We start from the raw sequence: 18,852 nt of genomic DNA on the forward strand, positions 1-18,852 counted from the left end.
ATAGTTCCATACGGTTGTACAGAACCCAAGGTCAAGGAATTAACTATACCATTCAAAACAGGAAATTAGGATCAACACATACTAATATCCAGCCAAGGATATTATTCAGATTTAGCCAGCTGTCCCAAAAATTTCATGGTGGTGAAAAAAAACCAGCCTCGCATGTGACCTTCTGCCACCTGCTCCTCAGTACCCTGTAACTCTGAGCCGCCCCTTCATCTGTTCAGATCTCTTGGTATTGACACATTCAAGTGCGCTGAGGCTGTTCTGTGGCATCTCCGCGGTGTGGGTGTGTCTGGGGTCCTCTCTCCACTCATCCAGGCTGGTGCTTCTATGGGGCAAGGACGAGAGTTGGGGGATGAGGGGAGACACTGTGTCTGCCACTCCCCTGACCGTGCCCCGTCTACCCCCAGGCCATGCACCTGGTGTACCGTGCCCTCGAGAAGGAGCCAGTGCCTGCCGTCCTGCCCCCGTCCCTCGTGCCACCTGCCAAGAGGAAGAAGACGGTGTTCCCAGGTGCTGTGCCCGTGCTGCCCGCCAGTCCCCCCCCGCGGGACAGCCTGCGCTCCACGCCGTCCCATGGCAGTGTCAGCAGCCTCAACAGCACCGGCAGCCTGTCCCCCAAGCATGGCGTCAAGCAGGCCCAGGTACAGCCCCTGCCCAGCAGCCCCCTAGAGCGGCAGTCCCTGAGTGCGGGTCACAGCATGCGTGACTGGGGACCCAAAACGAGGGAAATATTTATCATTGGGATTTATGTCTTGCTCACTCATGTGTACATACAGTTGCTTCTCGTTATTCACGGTAGTTGTATTCTGTAAGGAGTCCCTTGGTGGTGCAGATGGTGGACACTTGGTTGCTAACTGAAAGGTTGGAGGTTTGAGTCTGCCCAGAGGTGCCTCAGAATAAAGGCCTGATGATCTCCTGAAACATCAGCCATGGAAAACCCTATGGAGCACAGTTCTACTCAGACACGTGGGGTCGTCAGGAGTTGGAGTCGACTCAGTGGCAGCTGGTAAAGTGTGCAGGAAAGTGAGAGCGAGTCTCTTCTGGGATCACTCGTTGGTTTCTGCTTTATTTGTGGCTTTTAAGGCAAAGCAGCCGTGCTTGGTTGTGACAAGAGAAAGGCCAGCTGGCAGCTAGCACCGTCCTGTGGCGATGAAGGGGAGGGTGAGCTGCACGTGGACAGTTATGAGAGCAAATAATACGTTCGTAAAGCAGCGTCATCTCGGCAGATGCCTCCTTGAGGACCTCGTGGCGCAGAAGGTGGGCAGAGAGGATGGAGGCAGCTCAGCCATGGTGCTGGGCAGTGGGTGCGACTCCTGTCACTGCTCTGGCCAGGTGGGAGGGTGAGGCTGGCAGGGTTTCACACCTGGTCACAAGCCTGGCGTTTAGATGGCCCAGGCGGCGTGTCCAGTAGCCACCCACTGCGTCTGGCACTGCCAAGAGGCTGGGGCCACAGGGGAGGAGGCAGTGAGGGGTGTACTCCTATAGACCAGTGAGGTGACGTCTGAGGTGACACCTGGGTGACGAGCGAGGAGGCGGGAGGGCAGCCACGCCAGGGCTCTGGGGGAGCAGGGCTCAGTGCATTGTAGGTGCAGGAGGGAGGCCAGTGGGGGCCACTGGGTCCAAGGCAGCAGAGAGGCAGGTGTAGAGGCTGGGCTGGTGAGCACCTGTATGAGCTGTTGATTTTCACAACAGCAGCACCTCACCCAGGTTTACATTAAGTATGGCAGGTGAGCTCAGTGTAGCTGAGGAAGCAAGTGGAGCCAACCCCTGAAGGCTCAGGTAGACCGGCGCTCCTAATCCCTTCCTGGTAACCTCTAGGCTCCCCCCAGTCCCAGGGACACTTCTTCGGATCACTTAACTAGACTGATTTTATCAGTGGCTAGCGGTGGGGTGGGGAGTGTGTCTCCTTATCCATGGAAGGGTCAGCTGCTGGTGTCGTGGGCACGAGAAGGGGAGTTTCTGGGGCCTCAGTCGCCATGTCCCCCATCCTCAGGCCAGCATTGGCTCAGTCTGGGCCCCGTGGCCCTGGTGTGTGGTGGTGGCCACTCCCACCCTGGGTCTGTCTCTACTCCCTGGGTGTTGCCACTTGAAAACCCGCCCTTCTCGGGAGAGCCTCTTGCCTCTCTGCACGGTGACATAGGCTGGGGCAGGTGGTATGTTTGGGTACCCAGAACGTGGTCTCTGGGCACAGGATCGCTTCCCCCTCAGCTCACTTGTCTGCCCTTGGGCCCATCTGTATGGTCTAGCCTCTGAGGTCATATCTGCACTGGCCTCAACTCAGGACAGCAAGGATTTTTAATTTTTCACTAGCACTCCTTCATATGTGTCTCTTTCTGCCCTTGCCTCATGCACAGCAGGTTCAGGTGGCTCAGAAAACCCACCTCGTAGGATGTGACAGATAGAGGCAGGCGTTGCTCACTCTGACCTCTCACTGTTGGAATTAAGTCAATAGGTTGGGAGATATTTTTCCATAAATTCCTCGCTCTCCTAAGTGTTCCACTCACTGTGCTCTGGGGCCGAGGTGGGCTTGGTGATGTGGTGCCCTGCCCCATAGACACATGTCCTGGGTTCCCAGCGTCACAGTAGGTTCCCAGCATCGCAGTAGGTTCCCCTGGATAGTGAAGGAGACTACTTCATAAGGACCCGCCTTGAGGACAGACAGCATGGAGTGTGGTGCGAGGGGAGGGCGAGGTCCAGCAGGTCAGCGGAGGGGCCTGGCCTGGCCTGAGGGGCCCACCTGCTGCCACGCTTGAGTTGGCCAATGGACAGGGCACCAGTGAGCCCACATGAGCCTTTGTCACAATGCTAGTGAAGATCGAGTGTGGAGGGCACATGTGCCTCGAGGGCCCAGCCACGTGGCCGAGGTCGCCCTGTGTCTAGGCTCTCAGCTCTGTGTTCCAGATCAGACCCCTCTCTCCGGGTGGCCCCTAGCTGGTAGAGACCCCTCACTGATATGGACCCCTTGCTGCTGAGGACCCCTCCACCATGGTCATCATGCACATTAGAGGCTCAGGACTTCTCCACCCCTTTACTAGGGGCCCTACCTGCCTGTCCTGCAGGTGCAGGTTCTGTCTTCACTTTGCTTCTTGGTGACGTGTGCGCTGACATCTCCCAGGTGGGCTCAGTCTCAAAGGAGCAGACTCGAGGAGACAGAGGCATGGCGGACAGCACTCTGGGGGCCAGGGAAGAAGCTGTAGGGGGCGTGCACACTGACCAGGCTGGGTGTCAGTGGACCAAGCTCCCAGCGGGTAGCTGGGGTCTGCCTGAGTTCCTCAGCCTCCCAGGAGGAGATCAGGGCTGCCCTTTGTGCCCCAGAGGCGAGGATGAAAGGGCTGTGGTGGGCAGGCCACTGGGTGTCCACCTTCCTCTGAAGTGCAGGAGAGCGGCGGGGGTGCTGTACAGTGATGCAAAGGCTGTGGGGGGCCCAGCCATGTCCGTTCCACCTGTCTCGGCCTCGGTGTCCTTGTTGACGCAGCAGGGGTCCTGGCTGCCTCCTTGGCGATGGTGTTATGAGATCTTTACTCTGAAAGGTGCTGCCCTGGTGGCGTAGGTGTGTGTTTTGGCATAACACACTCGGGACTAACCGTGGTACACGTCCCCTGCAGCCTGTGGTGAGCTGGGTGGTGCCCGTGGCTGACAAGATGCGCTTCGACGAGATCTTCCTGAAGACGGACCTGGACCTGGATGGCTACGTGAGTGGCCAAGAGGTGAAGGACATCTTCATGCACTCAGGCCTCACCCAGAGCCTGCTGGCACACATCTGGTGAGCGTGGGCGGGCGTGCAGGCAGACAGTGCTGGGAGAGGGATGCGGAGCATGTATGGCTGTGGGGGCTCAGAGAGGCACTGTGTGAATGAAAATGTGAGTGTTCTGTTCTAGAGGGTGGGAGCTGAATAGGAAGGGCCGGGCTGCTGCCGTGATGGCAGAGGCGGGCAGCTCCGTTTCCTGCACCTCTATCATGCAGCCCCTCTCCTAGCAGCAGGGCCCTCAGACCACCTCCAGAGAGCTCTCTAGTTGTCCGTGTGGAGAGCCAGGACCACACCGGCTGCTGGCTGTGCTGATTCTGCCAGGGGCCACACCTCAGCCAGTGGGAGTGTAAGGGTTTGACCCCGCTGACTGGGGGAACAATAACCAAAGGCTCCAACTTCCCCACACCGAGTAGTCAGAACTGTGGCCGCCTCCCCACAAAAACTGCTTCCTGGAGGTCAGGGACTCGGCTCCCAGGGAGGGTGAGCTGTCTGCGGGACTCTAGGCTGCACCCAGGATGCGCCGAGGAGCCGGCCTCACCCTCCCCTCCTCTGAGGCCCAACAGGGCCGATTTCCTAGGGTAATTGAGTAGTGGTAAAGTCAGCTTCTGTAAACATTGGCGGTTCAGGGGTAGAATCCTCACCTTCCATGCGGGAGACCTGGGATTGATTTCCAGCCAATGCACCTCATGTGCAGCCATCACCAGTCTGTCAGTGGAGGCTTGAGTGTTACTGTGATGCTGAACAGGTTTCAACGGCGCTTCCAGAGTAAGATAGACTAGGAAGAAAGACCTGGCAATCGACTTCCGAAAATCAGCCAGTGAAAACTCTGGAGCACAGCCGTCAGATCCACATCTCATCATGGGGATGGCACAGGACGGGGCAATATTTTGTTCCATTGTGCCTGGGGTTGCCGTGAGTCAGGGGCTGACTCGACGGCAACTAACAACAATATAGAAAGTCAGCTTCTAGCTTTTTCCTCAGAGTCCTTGGGCCTGAAAGGGCTTCCTATAGGAGTTGTAAGGAGGAGAGAGTTTCCGTCTGATTCCCTATGAATAGTGAAATCCAGCATGTTGCTGGGTGGCTGATCCACGTGGAGAGGTGAGAGCTCTGCCCCAGAAGGCTGGCCACCCTCAAAGTGGTGCCCAGCACATGATGAGCCAGGCTCCAGGACAGTGCTCATCCTAACTGGGGGCTGGGCACTTCCGCATCAGACCCAAACAAAAAAAAATAACCAAACCAGTTGCTGTGAGCCAGCTGCAGCTCATGGCCACCCCATATGTGTCAGAGTGGAACTGTGCTCCATAGGGTTTTTAATGGCTGGTTTTTTGGAAGTAGATCACCAAGGCTTTTTTCTGAGGCACCTTTGGGTGGACTCGTACTTGCAGCATTTCGGTTAGCAGCCGACGGGTTGCATCACCCAGGGCATATCAAACTTACAGCCCTTGTACCATCTTGAAATGCCAAGGTGGTGACATACGCCTGATTGTCACGTAAAGCGACAGCCAAAGAAAGTAACTTATAGTATGTATTTAAACATACATGACATGATGATGGTGAAGACTCAGCGAAGTCACAGGTGTGCTTGGACTCGGAGGAAAACCAAAAGGCATCCACACTGGGAGCGAAGGGAAAGAAGGGCTGGACGGACACCATGATGGCGACTAGGAAATGGATGGAGAGGGCGGGGCCTGGGCTGAAGCAAGGACAGCACGTGGGGCAGGGGTGGAGAGAGGATAGGAGGTAGTGCTACAGGCCAGGGACCGGGGACACTGAGAAGCAGCTCCTCAGGAGGACTGGAACCTGGCCAGCAGGAGTAGCGGCAGGATAATCATGGACAGAGTCCAGTCCTTCCTTGACACTCCTACACCGTGAGCCTGAGAGTTGTCACAAGACCGTGGAGGCTGCGCTTCACAAACAGCGGAGGGACGGTTCAGTGAACAGGAGCAATGTGGATAGGGCACACACCAGCCTCGGGCTTCCGTGTGCAGCGGGGCTGGCTGTCATGGCAAACTGCACATGGGTCATGCCACGTGAAGCCATCACTCCAAGTCTACTCTCTGGGCCAGACCCTTGTACAAAGCATGCAGCTGGCACACATGTTCTCGGGACAGCCCTCCCTGAGGAGTCCACCGTCCATGTGCTGACAGTGCTTGAACTTGAGCCCAGCTCTCCTGCTCAGATCAGGCATTGGCTGCACCATCTCCACAGTGACTGTGCCACGGGTCATGAGCCATGTGGAGTGTCCGCCTGTGGGAGAAGGTGCTGTTGCAAGTGCTGAGCCCATCCTTGCTGCGCCCCTGCGACAGGCCTGCTCAGGGGCCTCCTCTGGGTGCTCAGGCCCCGCGTTCTGCAGGTCTGCTGGCTCACATCTTGCAGCGCCCAGTCAGGCTGGATGTCAGAAGGCCAGGAAGGCAAGGACACTGAGCTGTGGGGACGGTCCTGTGCTCTGTGACCAGGTCTGTGTTGCAGGTCCAGCATAGCTCCTCCACCATCGTGATGACAGCCAGCAATGCTGCTTCACCCCTCACTCTGCCCCTCATCGCCCCACATGCTCCCTATATCATCCCCATACCGTCCCTTCATCGCCCCTGCATTGCACCCACCTTGTCCCCACATCACCACATCACCCCACGTGGTTTCCATTTGGTTGTTCCCCCATCAACCCTGTCCCCTCTTGTCCCCATGTCACCCCTGTTGTTCTCTCACATCCTCCATCACCCTTCCATCATCCCACATTGTCCCCCATCATCCCCCAGTTGCCCCCCATAAGTCCCCACATTGCCTGCACACCACAGCCCTCACTGAAACCCGCAGCACTAGCAGCAGACTCGGCCAAGCACCTGGTCTGCTCGCTCTGGTGCCATCTCCTTTGGAGTGGCCTGTCCCCATTGAACATGGAAGGTGCCAGAACCACCATACACATTCACACCACACAGGGAGGAAAGCCACGCCGGCCGCATTTCCCCCAACCTCGAGAGATCCTGTCCAGGGACTGTGCCTCGATCTCGGGGGATGTGGTGGTCTTGTCCTTCTGCTCCGGCTGGGTGAGGGCTCCTTGTACACTCTGGTAGGGTTACTGGGGGCTGGGCATTGTGGTGCCTGCAAGGGTGGGGTGCCCGAGGTCTGCAGTCCACAGATGCCAGGTGGGAAGTAGTGCCCTTTGCTGGGCTGTGTGTCTGGGCTCGGCAGCATGCTTGCAGTGAGCGGTGGATTGTCCATCTGCGATGTGTAATGAGCATCCCCACGTCTCTCCCAGGGCCCTGGCTGACACGAGGCAAATGGGGAAGTTAAGCAAAGACCAATTCGCGTTAGCTATGTATTTCATTCAGCAGAAGGTCAGTAAAGGCCTCGACCCCCCTCAAGTCCTCTCGCCGGACATGGTCCCGCCCTCGGAGAGAGGCACCCCTGTCCAGGTGAGTAGCCCCCTCAGTGTGCATGCCATTTCCATGCATGCAACCAGGTGCCACTGGTGGCCTGTGAGGCAGCCGTTTGCAGGGGGTTCCCCCTGGCGGGAGGTGCCCCAATGGGAGGGATCCAGTGTGTGGGTACCTTGTGGAAGGGTTCCTGAGTGGAAGGCTCCCTGTGGTAGGGTGCCTTGATGGGGTGGCTTTCTGATGGGTGTGTGCTCCCACACAGGCCCCTGGCAGGCAGCACAGCCACCCAGACGTGTACTGGGCTGGTGGCTAGCAGTTCTGCTGCCTCTTCCTGTGAACCTGAGATAAGACAGCTTTGTTCCTGGTCCTAAGCCCTCCTGCCCCTGCTCCAAGGTCTTGTCATCTTGCTAATCTCGATGTCCTGTTTGATCCTAGGATGGTTCAGGCTCCCTCGGCTCAGGGGAGTTCACTGGTGTGAAGGAGCTGGATGATATCAGTCAGGAGATTGCACAGTTGCAGAGGTACGTGGACATCGGCTCCATCCCTCGGGTCTGAACCTAATGCGGACCCAATCACAGGTCATTGCTGGAATAGCAGAGAACATGAAAGATGTGGAGATGGGTTATTGTAAGTTTATTCAAAACAGGAGAGTGGCACAAATGCTCTTGAGTTACTAAACTGCTTTAATGAGTGCAAATAACAGCCCCTTTGCCCCCTCAGTGAGCATCAAGGGACAGTGGTGGCTCAGTGGTAGAGTTCTTGCCTTCCATGCAGGAGACCTGGGTTCAGTTCCCTCAGGTGCAGTCACTCCCGTCTGTCAGTAGAGGCTTGTGTATTGCTGTGGTGCTGAACAGGTTTTAGCAGAGCTTCCAGACTATGACAAACTAGGAGGAAATGCCTGGCAATCAACTTCCAAAAATCTGCCATTGGAAACAGTATGGATCACAATGGTCTGATCCATGACCTATCATGGGGATGGAACAGAACTGGGCAGCATTTTGTTTTGTTGTGTATGGGGTCACCATGAATTGGAGGCTGACTCGACAGTGTGCATTAGCACCAGCCCAGCCCCTGTGCCATCCCATGGGGCATGGAGATGGCAGCGTCGTCTATGCACAGATAAGCCACTGGGTCTCCTGTGGTGAGTGTGTGTGTCGCTTAGCACACGAGGGCCAAACTGTGCAGAAGGGGCTTTGTGCCCACATCTCCACCTCTGCTTTCTCCGCACCCTCCCCAGCTCCCTCAGGTGTGAGCAGGGGGCTTCGGTCCAGGACTACACTTTGAGTTCCTGGCACAAAGAGTTAAATTCACTTCTGGTATCCCCCTGTGATTTCTTCAAGAGCAGCATTCCCTTTCCAGTTAATTCTGGGTCACATGGACTCTTGTTATTTCGGGGCACCAGTCCGACACAGAGAGCTGAGGGTCTCTGCCCGCCATGGGGAGGGGTTCGGTACTTGACCAAAATCAAAAGCAGCGTTGCCTCCGAGGTATGTGTGGGTCTGCTAGCAGTCACAAGGCCCTGGGGTCAAGGTGGGAGGCCCTAGGCTCTGCCAACCCCTTGGGCCATTGTAAGGGGTCTCAGGCTGAGGGCCCTACTGGGGATCATTAGGCAAGCTCTTCTCAGAGGCTTGGGGGAAAACTGTCCCCCATTCCCTTCAGGTGCTGGCAGAACCACACTCCTCACAGCTATAGTTCTGAGGTCCTGGCTTTCTTGGCTGGGGCCACTCTTGTTTAAAACTGCCCGTGTTATTTCTCAGGGGCCCCTCCACAGTGTGTCAAGTCCTGGTTCCCCTCGGAGTCTCTCTGGCTTCCTCCTGTTACTGGGGGAGACAAAAAAACCCCAAACCCACAGCTGTTGAATTGATTCTGACTCATAGAGACCCTATAGGACAGAGTAAAACTGTCCCCATAGGGTTTCCAAGGCTGTAAATCTTTATTGAAGCAGACTGCCACGTCTTTCTCCCACAGAGCAACCGGTAGGTTCGAACTGCCAACCTTTCGGTTAGCAGTCGAGCACTTAACCACTGTGCCACTAGGGCTCCCCACTCAGGTGGAGACAACCTGTAACCCGTTGCTGGCAACTTGTTTCCAACTCATAGTGATCCTGTAGGACAGAGTAGAACTGCCCCATAGGGTTTCCAAGGAGCGGCTGTTGGAGTCAAACTCCTGACCTTTTGGTTAGCAGCCAAACACTTAACCACTGCGCCACCAGGGCCCCCGGCAGAGACAAGTCTCTGCTTTTTAAGGCTCGTGTGGTCGGATTGAGAGAAGGGCTCCATCACCACAGATTTCACCCATGCTCGGAGTGGGGGCATGAGGCCAGGCAGAGGCATTGGGCCAGGGTCGGGGTTCCTTTCACCCTAGAGAGCTATCATTGCCAGTTACTGTGGGGTGAGCTGAGGGGTCCTGAAGGTGGGAGCAGAGGGTCCCCCTATCTGCATTCATCAACTCACTCATGCTCTCTGCACTCTTATACAACATTTCTAAACCTTCAGGGAGAAGTATTCACTGGAACAAGACATTAGAGAGAAGGAAGAGGCAATCAGACAGAAAACCAATGAAGTTCAGGTAAGGACCTGCTCGCTTCTGCCAGACCTATTTGTGTTAGATGTAGTACAGGAAAAAGTCTTTCTACATGAGTTACGCTATTGCTGGGGGCTGAAAATGAAATTTTCTGCGTTTCCTATAACTAGACAGTTGCCTGTTTTTGTTGAGACATAATTCACATAACAGAGAATTAACCATTTTAAGGCATACAGTTCATTGACATTCAGTATATTCACCACATTGTACAACTACCACCTCTATCTAGTTCCAGAACATTCTCATCCCCCCAAAGAAACCCATCAGCAGTCACTATGCCATGGGGATCATTAATCTACTTTCTGTCTCTGTGGGTTTGCCTGTTCTGGACATTTCATGTAAGTGGGATCTTACGCTATGTGGTCTTTTGTGTCTGGCTTCCTTCACTCAGCATCATGTCTTCAAGGTTCAGTGGCTTCTAAATGGTTTTGGAGACAGTCCTACTTGTAGGGTCTCTTAAAGTGTGGTGGTGGCCAGCAGAGGCTGTGGAGTCAGACCACTGCGGCTCAAACCTGGCTCTTCTTATCCGCGGTGTGACCTCAAGCAAGTGACTTAACACCTCAACATTGGCAATGAGCGTTCTACTTTCCCCAGGTGGTTGTGGGGCTGAGACATGAGGTCTGCCACCCGCTGGGCCAGCTCTGCTGTTCTTGGCATCAGAGCCCAGAGGAGGCTGTGCTGTGACTTTGGTTCCTGTTGCCTTTCCCAGCTGGGCCTGGCCTGGAGAAAATCAGGACGCATCCTCTAGGACGGCCACCTGTCATGGCTCTGTGTGGCGCAGGAGGTCTTTTGTTGTCAGGTCAATTTGGTTTTAAGCCGTGGAAGCCTTGCCGATTTCTCATCCCCAATGTCCTGTCCTCCCCTCACCCTGCCCTACGGATAGTCTCCATTTCCATGGCCACTGTCCCAGTGAGGGCTGCAGTTGCTCTGCCTGGGTTGTTTGTCGTTTTCTGTAACAGCTTTATTGAGATACAGCGCACCCTTTGTACAATTCACCCGCTTTGAGTGTACAATTCAGTGGTTTTTAGTATACTCACAAGGTTGTTCAGCCATCACCACAGTCAATTTTAGATCATTTTATCACCCCAAAAAGAAACGCCATACCCTTTACTGTCACCCTTTCATCATTCCAGCCCTCCCAGCCCCTGTTATGGTTGTTAGTTGCTGTTGAGTCAGCTCTGACTCATGGCAACCCCACGCACAATGGAATCAGACGTAGCCTGGTCCCGCGCCATCCCCACGATGGTGGCAGAATAGCCTGTTCTTCTGATCCATAGGGTTGTCATTGGCTGATTTTCCAGAAGTAGATCGCCAGGCCTTTCTTCCTAGTCTGTCTTAGTCTGTAAACGCCACAAAAATCTTTCCACCGTGGGCGACCATTATGGTATTTGAAATACTGGTGGCATAGCTTCCAGCATCACAGCAACATGCAAGCCACCACAGCATGACAAACTGACAGATGGGGCAGGGGTGGACCCCAGCCCCTGGCAACCACTAATCTACCTTCTATCTCTGCATTTGCCTATTCTAGACATTTCATCTAAGTGGAATCGTACAGTGTGTGTCCTTTAGTGACTGGCTTCTCTCAGCATATGTTTTTGAGGTTCATCCATGTCATAGCATGTATCAGAACTTTATTTCTCTTTATGAGTGAGTAATATTCTATTGTATGAATGGACCACATTGTGTTTATTCATTTATTGATGGACATTTGGATTATTTCCACCTTTTGGCTATTGTGAGTAATGCTGCTGTGAACATCCATGTACAAGTTGCGTGTGAACCTATATTTTAATTTCTCTTGGTTATATATGTGAGAGTGAAATTGCTGGGTCAAGTGGTAACTATGTTTGAGGAACTACCAGACTGTTTTCCAAACCTACTACACCATTTTGCATTCCCACCAGCACCATTTTACATTTCTCCACATCCTCGCCAATTCTCTTTCTTTTTGATTCTAGCTATCCTAGTGGGTATGGAGTGGTATCTCATTGTGGTTTTGCATTTCCCTGATGGCTAATGATGTCGAGCATTTTTTTATGTGCTTGTTGGCCATTTGTATATCTTCTTTGGAGAAATATTTATTCAAGTCCTTTCCTCATTTTTTAATTGATTATTTGTCTTTTTATAACTGAGTTGTAAGTTTTTTGTATAGTCTGTGTAGAGAAAGATACAGATATAAAGGGTTTTTATATAGTCTCTTAACAGGTAAATGATTTACAAATATTTTATCAAATTCTGTCAGTTGTCTTTTCACTTTTTATGATGTCCTTTGAAGCACAAAAGTTTTCAATTTTGATGAAGTCCAGTTTATCTGTTTTTCTTTTGTTGTTTGTGCTTTTGGTGTCATATTAAGAAGGCTTTGGCAAATCCAAGCTCATGAGGTTTTGCCCCTATGTTCTAAGAGTTTTAGTTTTTACATTTAGATCTTTAATCAAGGTAATTTTCATATATGGTGTAAGTAAGGGGTTTAACTTCATTCTTTTGCATGTGAAGATCCAGTTGTCCCAGCATCACTTTTTGAAGAGACCATTCATTCCCCATTGAATGATCTTGGCACCCTTGTTGAAAAGCAGTTGACCATACGTGTGTGGATTTATTTCTGGACTTAGTTCTACTCCATGGGTCTATATGTCTATTCTTGTGCTAGTACCACACTGTCTTGATTACTATAGCTTTGTAGTAAGTTGAATGAGAAATGAGAAGAAACAGCTGCAAACATCCATTAATAATCGGAAGGTGGAATTTCCAAAGTATGAGTCAAGGAAAATTGAAAGTTGTCAAAAATGAAGTGGGATGCTTTAAGATCAATATCCTAGGCATTAGCAGAAATGGACTGGTATTGACCATTTTGAATTGGACAATCATATGGTCATTATGCCGGATATAACAAACTGAAGAGGAATGGTGTTGCATTCATGGTCAAAAAGAACATTTAAAGAGCAGACTTACTGGTCTGACAGAGACTGGAGAAACCCTGAGAGTATGGCCCCCAGACACCCTTTTGACTCAGTCCTGAAGTCACTCTTGAGGTTCACCCTTCAGCCAAAGATTAGACAGGCCCATAAAACGACTAAATGGGCACACCAGCCAGGGGCAAGGACGAGAAGGCAGGAGGGGACAGGAAAGCTGGTAATGGGGAGCCCAAGGTCAAGGAGGGGAGAGTATTGACACGTCATGGGATTGGTAACCAATGTCACAAAACACTGTGTGTATTAATTGTTTAATGAGAAAGTAATTTACTCTGTAAACCTTCATCTAAAGCACAATTTAAAAAATTACAATTAAAAAAAAAAGAGCAGTGATAGTTGGAAAAAAAAAAAAAGAACGTTTCAAGATCTATTCTCAAGTATAGTGCTGTCAGTGATAGGATAATATCCATATGCCTACAAGGAAGAGTAGTTAATGTGACTATTATTCAAATTTACACACCACCACTAAGGCCAAAGATGAAGAAATTGAAGATTTTTACCACCTTCTGCAGTCTGAAGTTGGCCAAACATGCAATCAGTATGCATTGATAATTACTGGTAATTAGAATGCTAAAGTTGGAAACGAAGAAGAAGGACCAGAAGTTGGAAAATTTGGCCTTGGTGATATAAATGATGCTGGAGATTGAATGATAGTATTCTGCAAGACCATCTACCTATTCGTTGGAAATACCTTTTTCAACAACGTAAACAATGACTATAAACATGGATGTCACCGGATGGAATGCACAGGAATCAAGATGACTACATCTGTTAAAAGAGATGATTGAGAAGCTCAACATTAGCCAGGGACCGACTGTGAAATAGACTATCAATTGCTCATATTCAAATTCAAGTTGAAGCTGAAGAAAATTAAAACAAGCCCACAGGAGGCAAAGTACAACCTTGAGTATATCCCACCTGAGTTTAGAGACCATCTCTAGAACAGATTTGGCACACTGAACACTAATAACTGAAGGCCAGACGAGGTGTGGGATGACATCAAGGATGTCATACATGAAGAAAGCAAAAAGATCATTAAAAAAACAGGAAAGAAAGAAAAGACCAAAGTGGATGTCAGAAGAGACTCTGAAACTTGCACTTGAATGTAAAGTAGCTAAAGTGAATGGAAGAAATGATGAAGTAAAAGTGCTGAACAGAAGATTTCAAAGGGTAGCTCAAGAAGACAAAGTAAAGTATTATTATAATGATATGTGCAAAGACCAGGAGTTAGAAAACCGTAAGGGAAGAACATCCTCGGCATTTCTTAAGCTGAGAGAACTGAAGAGAAAATTCAAGCCTCAAATTGGAATATTGAAGGATTCTATGGGCAAAATATTGAATGATGTAGGAAGCACCTAAAGAAGATGGAAGGAATATACAGAGTCTCTGTACTAAAAAGAATTGGTTGACGTTCGCCCATTTTAAGAGGTAATGTATGATTGAGAGCCGATGGTTCTGAAGGAAGTCCAGGCTGCACTGAGGGCATTGGTGAAAAACAAGGCTCAAGGAATTGATGGAATATCAATTGAGACACTTCAACAAATGGATGCCACAATGGAAGTGCTCACTCAACTATGCCAGGAAATTTGGAAGACAGCTACATGGCCAGCTGACTGGAAGAGATGCATATTTGTCCCCATTCCAAAGAAAGTTGATCCAACTAAATGTGGAAATTATCGAACAATATCATGAATATGACATGCAAGTAAAATTTTGCTGAAGATAATTCAGGAACAGCTGCAGCTGTATATCAACAGAGAACTGCCAGAAATTCAAGCTGGTTTCAGAAGAGGATGTGGAACAAGGGGTATCATTGCTGATGTCAGATGGATCTTGGCTGAAAGCAGAGAATACCAGAAAGATGTTTACCTGTATTTTATTGACTATGCAAAGGCATTAGACTGTCTGGATCATAACAAATTATGGATAACTTTGCAAAGAATGGGTATTCCAGAACACTTAATTGTGCTCATGCAAAACTTGTACATAGATCAAGAGGCAGTTTGTAAACAGAACAAAGGGATACTGCATGATTTAAAATCAGGACAGTTTAAAATCAGGGTTGTATCCATTCACCATACATAATCGGTATGCCAAGCAGATAATCCAAGAAACTGGACTGTATGAAGAAGAACAGGACATCAGGATTGGAGGAAGACTCATTAACAACCTGCGATATGCAGATGACGCAACCTTTCTTGCTGAAAGTGAAGAGGACTTGAAGTACTTACTGATGAAGATCAAAGACTACAGCCTTCAGTATGGATTACACCTCAACATAAAGGAAACAAAAATCCTCACAACTGGACCAATAAGCAATATCATGATAAACGGAGATTGAAATTTCTAAGGATTTCATTTTACTTGGATCCACAATCAACACCCATGGAGGCAGCAGTCAAGAAATCAAATGATGTATTACATTGGGCAAATCTACTGCAAAAGACCTCTTTAAAGTGTTCAAAAGCAAAGATGTCACCGTGAAGACTAAGGTTGCACCTGACCCAAGCCATGGTATTTTTCAGTTGCCTCATATGCATGTAAAAGCTGGACAATGAATAAGGCTACAACAATAGGCTCAAATGTACCTACTGTTGTGAGGATGGCGCGGGACCGGGCAGCGTTTCATTTAGTTATGCACAGGGTTGCTATGAGTTGGAACCAACTCTAGAGCAGCTAACAACAACACCAACTCTAGAGCAGCTAACAACAACAATATAGTAAGTTTTGAAATCAGGAAACATGAGTCCTCCAACTTTGTTCTTCTTTTTCAAAATTGTTTTAGCTCTTCTGGGTTCCTGGTATTTCCACATGAATTTTAGGATCAACTTGTCAATTTCTGGAAAGAGGCACCAGCTAGGTTTCTGATAGGATTGTGTTGACTCTGTGGATTGCCTGGGTTCTTGGTTTTTTGTTCTTGTTTTCTTGACAATAAAAGTGCTTGCCCTTTATTTATTATTATTTTTTAAATAATATTGTGTTTTAGGTGAAAGTTTACATAGCAAACTAGGTTCCCATTTGACAATTTCTGTATACATTGTTCAGCAACATTAGTTACATTTTTCACGATTGTGTCAACACTCTTTAATTGCATTCTGGTTGTTCCGTTTCTAGTACTCTAGTTTCCCTGTCCGCTACTCATCTTTACTTTAAAGTAATTGTTGACCTTTTTGGTCTCTTATAGCTAGTTTTTTAATGGAGTACTGTATTCATAGATAATGTCCCTTATTTTGTGTGCCAATCTGTTATTTTGCTAAAAGATGACCTTGGGATTGCTTCGGTTAAAGGTTCAAAGAGTATGTCAGAGTGAAAGTCTCAGGGAGTCTCTAGTGTCAACTGGTCTAGTATTTCTGGACTTCTTAAGAATTTGAGTTCTGTTTTGCATTTTTCTCCCGTTCTATCAGGGTCCATCTAATGTGGCCCTGATTAGAATGGTCAGTAGTGGTAGCTGGGCACCACCTAGGTGTTCTGGTCTCAGGGTGGATGAGTCCTTGGCTCATGCAGGCTATTAGCTCTATAGACTGGTTTCTTATCTGAGACTTTGGTTTCCGTCTTTTTCCTGCTTGGGTTCTTTTTGTGTTATCTTTGTGCAGTCCCTCTTTCCCTGCCTGCCACCAGCGCCCTAACTGCAAGCTGGTGGGCTTTTGTCTCTCTGGGACCTTTGGTGTCTCCTTTTATGTTACAGATGAGGTCTGATGCCTAGATGTCCCAGGCCACCTGGTGTCCCCAGCCGCCACGCTGGGCCTCACCTTCCTGCTTCCTTCACTGCCAACCCTGTTGCTGTCAATTCCTTTAGATGTGGCTAACTCATGTCCCCTGTTCCAGATATTCTGTGTAATCTCCCCCAGACATGCCCAACTCAGTGCCCCAGCTCAGGGGTTCAGAGATGCAGCTCCTGTCACATTGGTGGTCAGCACCCCCTACCTCTTGGCTGGTGTCGCAGGGGACCCAGGAGTGGTTGTGGTACAGTCGGTTGCTCCAAGGCCGGAGTAAGCCGTACCTCTTTTCCTATAAAGGGAGAACCATTCTACAAGAAGACAGAGGCTGCAGAGCAGTATACACAGCCTGAGTCATTATGGCACTGCAGCCCCAAAATGCAAACACTTAACCCAAGAAGGCTTGGTCCAGGTGTTTAAAAATCATATGCATCCATTTCACAGGTTGATATTTCAAGGAGAGGGATAGCAAGAATGTTGTTGCTGTTGAGTCATCTCCGACCCATGGCGACCTCACATACAACAGAATGTAATGCTGCTCATTCCTGCGTCATCTTCATGATCATTGGCATGTTTGAGCCCATTGTTTAGGCTATCGTGTCAATCCATCTCATGGAGGGTTTTCCTCCTTTCCTGATCCTCTACCAACCGTGATGTTGTTTTCTAGTGATTGGTCCCTCCTAATGATGCATCCAAAGTAAGCAAGCCAAAGTCTCACCGTTCTGGCTTCTAAGGAGCATTCTGGCTGTACTTCTTCCAGGACTGATTTGTTTGTTCTTCTGGCGGTCCATGGTATATTCCGTATTCTTCACCAGTACCACAGAGCAAACACATCAATTCTTTTGTCTTTCTTTTTCATTCTCCAGCTTTCACATGCATAAGAGTGATTAAAAACACCATGGCTTGGGTCACGTGCACCTTAGTTGTAAAGTGATATCTTTGCTTTTTAACACCTTAAGAAGGTCTTCTGTGGCAGATTTGCAAGAATAAAGAAGGAGAAAAGAGAGGGAAGGGAGAGCAGAGAGAGGTGACTCAGGCTCCCAAGGGCGGGCTCAGACCCTGTGGGCCCCTGCCCTGTCTCCATGTCCGCAAGCACCCTGTCATTTCAACACTCGGACACAGTCTGTGGAGGACACAGCTGGCAAGCCTGCCTTCCCCCCTTTGCTCCCTGTATCCCACCCCTCCTGGCACTGTGAGCAAACCATGAGATGTGTCTGTCTTGTTGTCTTTGTAAGGGGGAGGAAGGCAGGGACTTCTATGGGTGCTGGGCCCTCAGGGCCTGAGTCTGCAGACCCCGGCAGTGTGTACATGCTGATGAGAGGTCAGGCCGTACCTGCCAGTGGCCCCTTGGCGGGCTGGGTCAGAATTAGGAGTTGTGGGTCCAGGCCCCCGGCTTGGCACTTCACTGGGTGGGCACAGGTGGCCTTGGGTCATCCTGGTCCCTTTGACTGCTTCCCTGTGCCCCCGGGACATTCTATCCATCTGCAAGTACAACCCTCCTTGATGCTGGCACCCCACGTCTGTGTGCTACTGCCCCTCTGAGCGAGCTCTGACTCCTCTTGGTCTTCCTCCCACATCTCAGGCCTAATGTGCCCAAGGTGACCCCTTGATTGGCCCCCAGGGTCTGCTCACTGAAGAAAGGCCAAGGCAGGGTGAGCAGGCAGCAGAGACCTGGCCCTCAGCCCCGAGCACCACTAAGAGTTCTTTCTGGAGTGGATGAACGGAGGCTGGGATGCTTTATGCTCAGAGCAGGGAGGGGACCTGCTTCCCCAGGCATCCTCATCTCCTAAGATGGCTCCAGCCTGCCATCCCCAGCCAGCCCACCTGGGTGCTGGCCCAGCACACTCCTCCCTCACTGTTCTTAGCTGCCATCAAGTTGGTTCCAACTCGTGGTGGCCCCTGGCACAACAGAACAAAATGCTGCCCGGTCCTGTGCCATCTTTGTGATTGCTGGTCTCCTTGAGACCATTGCTGCAGCCACTGTGTATTTTGAGTGCCTTCCAACCTGGGGGGCTTGTTTTCCAACACTGTATCGGACAATATTCCTGTCCCCTGACACTTCCCTTCAAATCCGCCTCCTCTCCTCCAAATCCCCAGGACTCCCCTACAGGCCCTATCTGCTCTCTTGGCCCCAGACTGCCCTCCACGTGCCACCTCAGGGAGCTTTCAGAGCATCCACCTGTTAGCTCCAGTGTTTATATGAAAGACGACAGCACACCCACGTGGTTGAGAGTCACAGCAGGTGGCATGCTGGTCCCCACGAGGCCTTTCAGAAATGGGCAGGGGGCACATGGAAGGAAGGGCGTCAACGTACCCTCTCTTTGCGCCCGAACACTGGTTCACACGTGGCACCATCTGTTTGCATCAGGTGGACGTCCCACAGAGTGGCAGTTCTGGAGCTTTCCAGCCAGCCCCCGCCTGATGGAGACTTGGGTCATTGGCAGCTTTTGCTG

At 50.5% G+C, this 18,852-nt stretch overlaps 1 protein-coding gene across 1 annotated transcript in view; it reads left to right on the top strand.

Moving 5' to 3' along the window:
• The window catches only part of EPS15L1 (epidermal growth factor receptor pathway substrate 15 like 1), an 87,801-nt gene that overhangs the window by 10,822 nt on the left and 58,127 nt on the right, over nucleotides 1–18,852 (top strand). The window contains exons 8-12 of the mRNA XM_023738766.1: nucleotides 414–647; nucleotides 3,612–3,769; nucleotides 7,011–7,167; nucleotides 7,564–7,649; nucleotides 9,624–9,696. Of these exons, the coding sequence (XP_023594534.1) occupies nucleotides 414–647; nucleotides 3,612–3,769; nucleotides 7,011–7,167; nucleotides 7,564–7,649; nucleotides 9,624–9,696 (708 nt within the window). The remainder of the gene's footprint in view (nucleotides 1–413; nucleotides 648–3,611; nucleotides 3,770–7,010; nucleotides 7,168–7,563; nucleotides 7,650–9,623; nucleotides 9,697–18,852) is intronic.

This window comes from Trichechus manatus, unplaced genomic scaffold, assembly GCF_000243295.1.
Source record: "Trichechus manatus latirostris isolate Lorelei unplaced genomic scaffold, TriManLat1.0 scaffold00122, whole genome shotgun sequence".
Taxonomy (NCBI): domain Eukaryota; kingdom Metazoa; phylum Chordata; class Mammalia; order Sirenia; family Trichechidae; genus Trichechus; species Trichechus manatus.